The sequence below is a fragment of the Lepidothrix coronata genome, unplaced genomic scaffold (genome assembly GCF_001604755.1).
Source record: "Lepidothrix coronata isolate B3197 unplaced genomic scaffold, Lepidothrix_coronata-1.0 Scaffold2, whole genome shotgun sequence".
Taxonomy (NCBI): Eukaryota; Metazoa; Chordata; class Aves; order Passeriformes; family Pipridae; genus Lepidothrix; species Lepidothrix coronata.
Genome location: NW_016690182.1, coordinates 7614931 through 7624964, shown reverse-complemented (window position 1 = coordinate 7624964; position 10034 = coordinate 7614931). Strand labels below are relative to the sequence as shown.

General features: G+C 57.6%; 1 protein-coding gene across 1 annotated transcript; it reads right to left on the bottom strand.

The window, feature by feature from the left end:
* Nucleotides 1-952: 952 nt before the first annotated feature.
* On the bottom strand, nucleotides 953-5757 carry XKRX (XK related, X-linked). The gene is made up of 3 exons (XM_017819649.1): nucleotides 5459-5757; nucleotides 3145-3404; nucleotides 953-2307 (listed from the first exon to the last, which is right to left on the bottom strand). Exons 1-3 carry the CDS (start codon nucleotides 5749-5751, stop codon nucleotides 1562-1564), a joined length of 1299 nt encoding a protein of 432 aa, XP_017675138.1. The 5' UTR covers nucleotides 5752-5757; the 3' UTR covers nucleotides 953-1561.
* Between the last annotated feature and the right edge of the window lie 4277 nt (nucleotides 5758-10034).

The following is a 10034-nucleotide window of genomic DNA, read 5'->3' as shown; positions in this document are numbered from 1 at the left end:
CCGGTAGTTTCAAAGGCCACCTTCCGGGAAGGCAGGGCTGACCGCACTGGCCAACCCCAAACCAGCCCCCTGTGCCGGGGATGGTCCCCAGCTGAGGGTCCCCTTGGCACACATGACTGGGTGTGGGAGGGCATCAGGCTGCTCCTCTTGGGGTTTTACAATCTTTGAGGACAAAAATGGGCTTCTTTTAAGGTAGGAATTTCCTGGTGGGAAGAAGTTGCGGAGGATCCATCCTGTGACCGGTTCAACCAATGTGCTGTTTCCTGACCTCCCTCCACTGCCTCTGTTTTACAGAAAAACCACCAAAGGAGGAGAAGCATCCTGGGGACACTGCGCCAGTGCCAGAATCTGGCCCAGGGATCCATTACAGTGCAGATGAGTTAAAACTGAGTACCAGCAGTGCTGCACCTCTGTGAGCACAAGGGGGGATGAGCGTCCTCGTTCTTGTACCCAAACTGACCTGACCCTATAAATGGGTACTGGGGGAGTGGGGTCACACTCCTAGTTTGGGGCCAGGATGCCTGGGTCCTATCAGCATACCTGCTGTTTTGCCAGCCACCTTTCCCCTCTGGCCTGCCCTCCACCGGAGGCCCCAAGCTCTGCAGTGCCCAGCACTCCAGCTGGGAACAGCAGCTAGTTCTGGGGCCCTGAGCCTGGAGGAACAGGTTGGACAGGATTGCTCTTTGCTGGCATGCTGGTTTCTCCTGGCCCCCAGCCATGGCCACGCTGACGGAAGTGCAGGATGAGGCCAGCCCCTATCTCACCGTGCTCCTGAATCTTACCAGCTCCACTGAGGGTTTTTTCCCCCCATCCCCATATGCCCCGCTGGGGCAGCCCCACTTCAGTGCCCATGAACATGAGGGTTATGTGGACAGCAGGTGTGTGCATGCATGCCAGCCCTGACAGGACAGTCCCCACCCTCTGTGTGAGTCACTGCCAGCACCCAGACACACAGCCACAGCAAAGTTTCTTTACTGCTTAAAACAGTCCCAATGGCACCCATGGCCCAAGGTCACAGTATGCATCCTAGCAGCAGGTGGGGGTGTAGGGGCACCCCATGGGCTGTGCACTGCACAGCAACCAGCTTGCAGGTGGTTTGGGCACCCCACAAGTCCTTGAATCGTAGAATCACAGAATAGTTTGGATTGGAAGGGACCTCTAAAGGCCACCTAGTCCAATTCCCCTGCCATCGGCAGGGATATCTTCACCTAGACCAGGTTGCTCATAGCCCCATCCAACTTGGTCTTGAATATGTTCAGGAATGAGATGTCCACCATCTCTCTGGGCAACCTGTGCCAGTGCCTCACCACTCCCATTGTAAGAAACTCCTTTCTTGTATCAAATCCAAATCAACCCTCCTTCACGTTCATATGCATGGTCCTGGGCAGGTGAGCACATTCCTGTCCCCCTGTCACTGTGAAGACACACTGGGACTGGCTGCCACTGCAGGACCAGGCAGTGCCTGGCTCATGCTGCGAGCATCCTCTGACTGCTGGTGCAGCCCAGTGCTGTCCATCCCCATGCCTGCAGTCAGCTGAAAGAGATGGGTGCTAGCTGTGCCTCAGACAATGCTGTGCCTCACACCAGGCTCAAAGGGTGCCTCGAGGCACAGTGGGGTCCCTGGTGGGTGCCGGTGGCAGCAGACACAGTGCAGGAAGTCGGCGACGTTGTGCCGGAAGAGCTGGCGGCAGGGGTGCAGGTACTGGAAGAAGAGGAGCATGAAGTAGATGCCCAGGCAGTAGCCAAGGAGCAGCTGCACTACCAGCAGTGGGGTGCAGACGTTCTCATAGACGTCTGTTTTGAAGAAGTACCAGAGGATGACGAGGGCCGTGTTCTCGGCCAGCCGGGCCACGTAGTACACAGCCAGGCGGCCCCAGTTCTGCGACTTGTCGATGAGGTCCCGGTCAGCCAGTTTGAGCTGCACGGCCGACCAGCAGAACATGTTGATGCTGGCATAGAGGAGGGTGAAGGCGCAAAGCACCACCACTGTGCCTACATGGCTGAAGTTCTTCTCGATGTTGTCAGGCAGGCGGGTGCCACTGCGCCAGAACTGCACCCAGGGCAAGAAGAAGACCACCAGCAGGTTGGCCAGGGCAATGGGGATGATCCAGTGCTTGAAGACGGTGCTGAAAAGCACAAGGACGGCCACGCGGGTGGAGATCTCCAGGCTGCGCCACAGCACGATGCAGAGGAAGGCCAGTGGCCGCAGCTGGACCTTGTAGTCATCGTACTTGACCTGGATGGCCAGGATGTTGCAGACGAGCGCTCCGTAGGTGACCGACACCAGGCAGATGGCCATGAGGACGGCTGCAGAGGGAGAGAGCAGGGGAGTCAGGCAGCATCAGGGACTGCACTGTGTGTCCAGCCTCTCTGCTGCCTGAGGTGCAAAGCCTGGGGTGCCAGCTCCATGTGGGAAACATGGGGTGCCAATCTTGGGTGAGAAGTGTAGGGTGCCAAACCCTGGGGCTCACAGCAGGAGGATCAGTGTGAGCACTGCTGGGACAGCTCACGGCTGGTGGTGACAGTCCCCATGATGAGGTGACTTCGAGGGGAGCTGCTGGCAGCAGGAGGTTCTGCCTGGCTTGGTAGCATGCAGAAGTGGGAGTTAAAAGCTTGCTCTGGCACATCCACCCCCAAGCACATAAACATCCTGGGAGCTCGCGAGGGAGCCTGGGAGTGGGAGTGCTGTCCTAGGAGCTCCGGCTGTTGGGAAAGGTAGAGAAATAGATCCAGTGGAAGGACTGTAGGGAACCCAGAGGCTGTAGCTAGACAGAAAAAAACTAATGGAGACTGGAGCAGGCTGGGGCAGGCACCTGCCATTTTTATGGGACAGGGCACTGAGGGGACAGCATGGCTCTATAGGGCAGTTACCCACAAGCATCGGGGCTGGGAGCAGAGCCTGGCACCTCGGTCATGGCCAACTCTTCCCACTGTCTTCATCCCCACTGCAAGCTGAAAAGCAGAGAGCTGATGAGTGCCCAACTTCTGTGGGTTGTGCTCCACCTTTAGGGGAGTCCAGTGGCAGTTGTGATCCCAGAAACAACCGCTTGGATTGCTTGGATGCCACATTGGCACACACAGCTAAGGAGCTGGCACTGTGCCCTGGTGGGGTTCCTAGGGAGCCCACATGCCAGGCACCCTTACCTCGGGCAACAGGGACGTACTTCTCCAAGACACTGATGTAGAGCTGGACGGTGAGCTGCGGGGTGGAGCCCAGGAAGGCCTGGATGACAGCCATGCGTTTGAAAGCGTTGCGGTGCGTGGCCAGCCGGCGCTCCGAGTGTCCCACCTCCTGCTCCATCTCCACCTCGTAGCCTTTCCGCAGCCAGCGCTTGCGGGTGATGGTGACATAGGGTTCCTCCTTCTTCCCTGATTTGCAGTACACCAGCAGGGCCTCCATGCACCTGTGGAGACATAGGAGCTGTCACCCCACCAGCTGCCACCCTGCCAGCCCCCCTGCTGGCCCCCAGCCCCACTCCTGGCACGTCTAGCAGACTCTTTCCTGGTGCTGGCCAGACCATCCTCCTGCTGAGTGCAGCCCAACTGATTTGGGCAACTGTCCAGCAGTGCTGTGGGCGGTTCCTGGCCCTGGGATGGCAAGATGATGGCAGAGTCACACCCGGATCATGAAGGTGCCTCGTGGCTGCTCCTCTGCTCCAGCACTCTGGATGATCATATGAGGCAGAGGAGCAACAGTTGCCCCAGCGAGGGCAACTCGTGAGGTGAAACAACTGCTGCAAGAGGTGCAGCATCCAGGGTACAGAAACAGTGGCTCTGCTGGGAGCTACAGCTACAGGAAGGTGTTAATCACCTTTGGGCTCTGTTTTCCTAACTGGTAAAAACCTCTTCCTCTAAGCAGAGGGAAGAGAAACTCTGATATTGTCTTTGATCTCTGCTCTTGAGCAGAAGTAGGCTTCCACGCTTCCTTCTTGGTGGGGACAGCAGGAAGGGGAGCACAGGGTGAAGCTGTGTGTGACATGGGCAGATAAGACAGCGCTTCCGCAGGTCCTTTTCCGCGGGGCATCCTCACATGTGGGTGGGGATGTGACTTTCTCCTGTGCTGCTCCTCACTGCGAGGGCGGGGGATCCCCAGCCCCTCCACACACAGCCATGGGGTGGATGTGCATGGCAAGAGGCAATCAGCAGAGAAGGATTCATCTGACAGGCTTGGCTCATGCCTGGGGACTAGCTAGCCCAGGGACCAACAGGATATCATTAGGGCAGCAGAAATTTATCTGCATCAGACCCAAACGGAATGAGGTTTTTGGATAAATTCTCTCGGCAGATCAGGCCAGTGTACATGGCTCATTGCAAACTTGAATGGGAAAACGGTTCCATCCCAAAGGCTCGGCTTCAAGTGCAGTCCCAGCTGGCTCCTAGTGCCCTGCCAGACCTTCTCAGCAGGTTGGGTTCCATCTCCGGCCTGAGCAGACGGCTGAGGCAGTCTATCCCGGGCAGCTCCAGCTGGCTCTTGCAAGCAGCCAAGCTCCACCATAACTATCTCAGACAGCCTTGGTCAGTGTGGTGAGACCCATGACACCACCATGGGCCACTGTGGGCTGGCAGCACTGAGGTGAGGCCCCCCAGCAACCTCTGAAGATTGGATGTGGTGACAAGGACACTTCCAGCACTCTGCTTGTTTCCAGTGATGGAGGAAATGGGGTGCAGGCCACCGTATTTTCGCAGTTCTGTGGGCCCCAAAGAGTGGCTCCTGGCCCACCTTTGGAGATGGCAGCTCTGCCTTGCCTCCTGCTGTGCATTCTCACTGAGAAGGGTGGCCAGGGTGACAGCAGCCCAGGAAGTACTGCAGCATTCCCAAGGAATGAGAGATCAGCACATCTCCAATTTGTGCAATATCCACCCCCTCACTGCCGTCTTCCCAACATAGTCCAGTGGCTCACCAGTTCCCATGCCAGCCCCAATCCTGTACCCAGCTCCTCTCCTCCATGTCCCATAATCCCACCTGTTCCAGGTCTGGGGACCTTCTTTGAGGGTGCTCTTATTCACCCTCGAGCACCCAGTCAGGATTCCCATCTGTGCTCCCAGCAAGGAGATGGCAAACCCCAGACGCTGGGAGAGCCTCTGGTGGCAGCCAGGACTCTGCGAAGTGCCTTTCCAGCAGCTGGCATGCAACAGGCTGGCAGAGCCACGTCCTGCCCGGAGAGGGGTCCAGCAGGCAGAAGCGCCCGTTGCACCACTAGGGAGGGAGGGGCGAGCAGGGGACCCCCTGGAGCCGGGAGCAGCAGCAGCTCCGGGGAGGAGGGACGAGGAGCCGGCAGGAGCAGCTCCGGGCACACCGGACATATGGCTGCTGACAGGCGGTCTCCGGGGCGCCCGTCCTGCCCGGCACCGGTTCCCGCTCTCATCCGGTGCCCGCGGACATGTCGGGGGTCTCCGTGTACCTGCCAGGGGTCCGCGCACCCGTGCGGGGGGTCCCCGCGCCCCCGGCTGTGCTCACCTGATAACGGGGCCAAGCTGGAGCAGGTGCATGAGCAGAACGAGGGGCCGGTCGCGGCTGAGATCGCGGTGCACGAAGGTGAGGGTGAGCTGCACCAGGACGGAGGGGCAGAGCATGAAGAAGATGGTGAGCGCCAGCCAGAAGCGGTCGTCGGAGTGGCTGTAGGAGAGGCAGAGCACGGTGGCCGCCGCCCCCTCCCCGCAGAACAGCGCCGTCGAGAAGACGATGCTGAGCGGCAGCTTCGCCCGCGACGGGGCGGCGGCGGGCGGGCGGTCCCCGCTCGGGCTGTCCATCGCGGCCCCGGCCCGGCCCGGCCCGGCCCGGGCTCTCAGCCCCGCCGCGGCGCCATCCCGGGCTGCAGCGGAGAGAAGAGCGGCGCTGCGGGGCGGGACGGGGCGGGGCGGGGCTCCCCCGCCGCACCGAGTCCCGACGGGCGGCACCGCACCGGCACCGCTCCGGTGCCGACGGGCCCCGACCCTCCAGCCCGGGGTCCCCCCTCCAGGTATCCCAGCCCCACCTTGCCCGCCAGACTCCTGCGCTGGGGCCCCCTGCAACTGCTGTACCCTGATCCCCACCAGGCGTGGAGCCCTCTGCCCCAGGACATCACCACCTGTGCCCCTGCCCCAACTGCCCTGCCTTTGACAGGGATCCTCTACCGAGGACTCCTTGTCTCTGCAGGGAAACCCCACCCCAGGACACCCCCAACATGGCCAGGATCCCCCTGCTCCCGCAGCACCCACCCCGGGACTCCCATTCCCCCAGCTATAGCCCTGTCAACCCCCATGCTACAACTTGCATGTGCTCTGGGGTCTCTGGGGTCCTCCTCAGGACCTCTCAGTCAAATCCTGGCCCAATCATGTCCTGGCAGCTACCAACACCCCAAGGTGCAGTAACATGCAGGGTCCCTCCAGGGAAGAATTGTCAGGCAGCTCCAGGGACAGCAGGGTCCCACTGTAGGGCAGGAGGGGATGCCAGCGTGGGTGCCAGCCCTGCCTGCATCAGCCAGCTGCCAAAGAGCTGCCTGTACCCACTACTGCCTCAGATCTGGGGCCTGACCCCAGCTCTGGGGCCTGACCCAATCTCCAGCCCTGGGAAGGGTATGTGGGGCCAGGCCGGGTCACCCACCAGCCTGTGGCTGTGTGCCATGTGGGGCAGCATGTGGGAGGAAGGGTATTGCCAAGGGAGGGAGCGTCTTGGTATCTCGCAAGCCAAGCTGTAACAGGGACACCCCTTCAGGTCCGGCAAGCAGCTGGAGTCTGTATCAAGATTTGGGTTGGATGTTACAGGGGAGATGTGGCTCCTGTATCCTGAATGCTGCTGCCTCCAGGTAAGATGTAGTGAAGACCACCTTGGCCTACAGATGAGCAACAGACTGCTTTTCCCATCAACTTCAAGGATCTCGCCTTCAGAGTGATGGGTTATATGGACTTGCTGACAGAGCCAAACCTCCCATTGCTGAGCCCACCACTCAGCCCTACATCCCTCTTGTCTGTCCCACCTTGGTCACCTGTACAGTGGTGGGAACACAAGGCTGTGTGGGCTGCTCCCCACCTCGATGGCCATGGTGGTCCCTGCTCTGCCCAACACACACAGTGCCCTCAGCACCAGCCCTGCCCACCTTTTCCCCATGAGCATCAGTGTGGACACGGGCAGGGATGCACACCCACTGTTTTGCCCAAGCACCCACTGCCTGTCAGATCCCTCAGTCCAGCCTGTGCACACAGTGGCTGGCTGGAAGAGATGGGACAAGGCAAAGAGTGTTTGACATTGGTCAGTTTTTCCTGGTTTAGGCAGACCAGGAGTTTTTAGGTAACTTTTAAAAGTCACTTACTGCTCATCCCTCAGCAGCCAGGCCAGCTCACAAGGAGATGCCCATGCTAGCAGCAGAAAAACTGTGTCCATTCACCTTCCCCATGCAAGCCAAAAGCACAAAAACTCCCAAACCCCATGCACAAGAGTTTTTCCCGTTTTACCAGGCTGAAAGCATTACCAGGGGTTTTGGTCTTAGCAGCAGCAGAGCTGGGAATAAAACCACCTGAGGCCTTGGAGGCCGTGTCTCCCCCAACAGCAATTCCCACACAGAAGCAATCCCTGTCTCTGCAGCTGCTCATTGCTTTTCCTTCCGAGGATGGACAGCTGCTTCAGGAAACCACAAACCCCATGAGCTCATAGGACTGGCCTGACCAGCAGGGATGGGAGATCTACGTGACAGCTCAGTTCTGGCATGATAGTTACATATTTTCAAGCTGTTTTTGGAAAACAGCCTCTCCAAAAAAAACCTCCAGAGTGTGAAGGGATGTGTCTAAAACACAGAAGGAGCCTGCCACCAGCCAGAGGCCAGCTGGGGTGGGAGCTGTGCACAGCAGCAGCTGTGCCCAGCTGGGTGCTCAGCCAGTGGTGGCACATCATGCGGTGCTGCCAGCTGCACCCACAGCTCTGTATGAGCAGCAAGAGCAATGTGCCCTTTGTACCATTTATGAAACTTCCACTTACCCAAATTAAAAGCATTCCCCAGGAGCCTGGCAGGTCACCAAGCCCTCAGCAGAGCAACGCCTGTGCTTCGACTCATCGTATTTTTAATTTCCCCTGCTTCATGATGAAATACTTGAGAGCAATTGTTTAAGCAGGCAAGAATTCCAGTCCTGTATCCATAAACCCCAGCAGCCATCAAGAGGAATGGAGAGACAAAACATCACAGCACTTCCCATACCAGTTATTATCCTATTTTCTGACCCAAGCACAAAGAGGCAGCGGGCTGTTCACGTCGTGAGTCACCTCTGCAGCCTGGCCCCACCTGTCCACAGCTCAGCACTGTAAACAGCAGATAGGCCATAAAAGTGATCTGTGTCACAGATAGCATCAGCCAGGGATCCTGTCCCACTGCCCCGCCACTCCCTGTCCCTGCCAGCTCCACGCCTACACCTCCGCCTGCGAGCCCAGCATGGCTGGGGCTGCACAGACACCCTGGGACACCACTGTCACAGAGCAACTGCCTGACCCAGGGCTGTCACAAGCCGGCAGGGCACTGGGGGTGTCCTACCCCGTTGTTCCTATGTTCAGTGGCTGGATCTTGGGTGCCTGCTGGCTGACCCTTGTTCTGAGTCCTCCCAGGAGCGGAACAGCCCCCAGGTTGGCAGAGATGAAGTGATGTGGAATCATAGAATATGCTGAGTTGGAAAGGACCCACTATGATCATCGAGTCCAACTACTGGCCCTGCACAGGACAGCCCCAAGAATCACACCATGTGACTAAGAACGTTGTCCAAATGCTTCTTGAGCTCTGTCAGGCATGGTGCTGTGACCACTTCCCTGGGAAGCCTGTTCCAACGCCTGACCACTTTCTGGGTGAAGATATCTATCTGATATCTAACCTAAACCTACCCTGATGCAGCTTCATGCCATTAAGTGACATCCGAGATGATGTGAAACTGCCCTGGAAGTGCCCATCAGGATATAACTCAAGGTATCAAACAGAGGGGGACTGTGCTGGCTTCTTATCTGCCTGTATCACCAATAGAGCAGCAGCAGGATGAGGACAATGATTGCCCCCCTGTACTGGGCACTGCTGAGGCCGCACCTCAAATCCCATGGTCAGTTTTGGGCCCCTCACTTCAAGTAAGACATTGAGGGACTGGAGCATGTCCAGAGAAGGGCAACAAAGCCAGTGAAGGGTCTAGAGGGTAAGTCTGATGAAGAGAGGCTGAGGGAGCTGGGGGGACTCTGCCTGGAGAAAAGGGGGCTCAGGGGAGCTTTTATTGCTCTCCACAACTACCTGAAAGGAGGTTGTAGCCAGGTGGGGGTTACTCTCTTTCCCAAGTAACAAGCTACAGGACAAGAGGAAATGGCCTCAAGTTGTAGCAGAGAAGGTTTAGATGGATACTAGGAAACAAATCTTCACTGAAAGGATGGTCAGACCTTGGAACAGACTCCCCAGGGAAGTGGTGGAGTCATCATCCCTGAAAGTGCTCAAAAAACCTCTAGATGTGGCACTTGGGGGTATAGTTTAATGGGAAACTTTACAGTGCTGGGTTAATTGTTGTACTCGATGATCTTAGAGGATCTTCCCAACCTTAATGATTCTGTGGTTCTATGATCTCTAGGACCACTTAGGAAATTGAGGAGTTTAGGTGGGATGCATGTTACTTCTGTCACAGAAGCTCCTAGAAGCTCATGTTTATTCCAAACCTCACTGTCAGGAGCTGGAGCTGGAGAAAAAGGCAGAGGGAAGGAGAAACCAATTTTCCCTGCACAAGAGTGGCACAGTGTCACCTGAGTCCCTTCCCCATGTTTTTCTGCAGACATCAGCATTCAGGAGTCTCCCTCTACCTGTGAATGCCCAAGGCACCGGCTGGAGTCCTACCACCATGTGTGGATGTCAATTCTCCTGTCTCCGCAAGTGTCTGCCCTGCCTTGGAGAACTTCCCAGCTTCATTAATATCTTAATCCCAGCCTTTATTATTTTTCTTAATCCCAGTGTTCACACAACACACTTTGCACAAAGGGCAGTGGCTGCGGTGGCCACCCACTGTGGGAAATGCAGGGTTTGCTGTGCAGCTTTTCCAGCCCCTTGGATGCC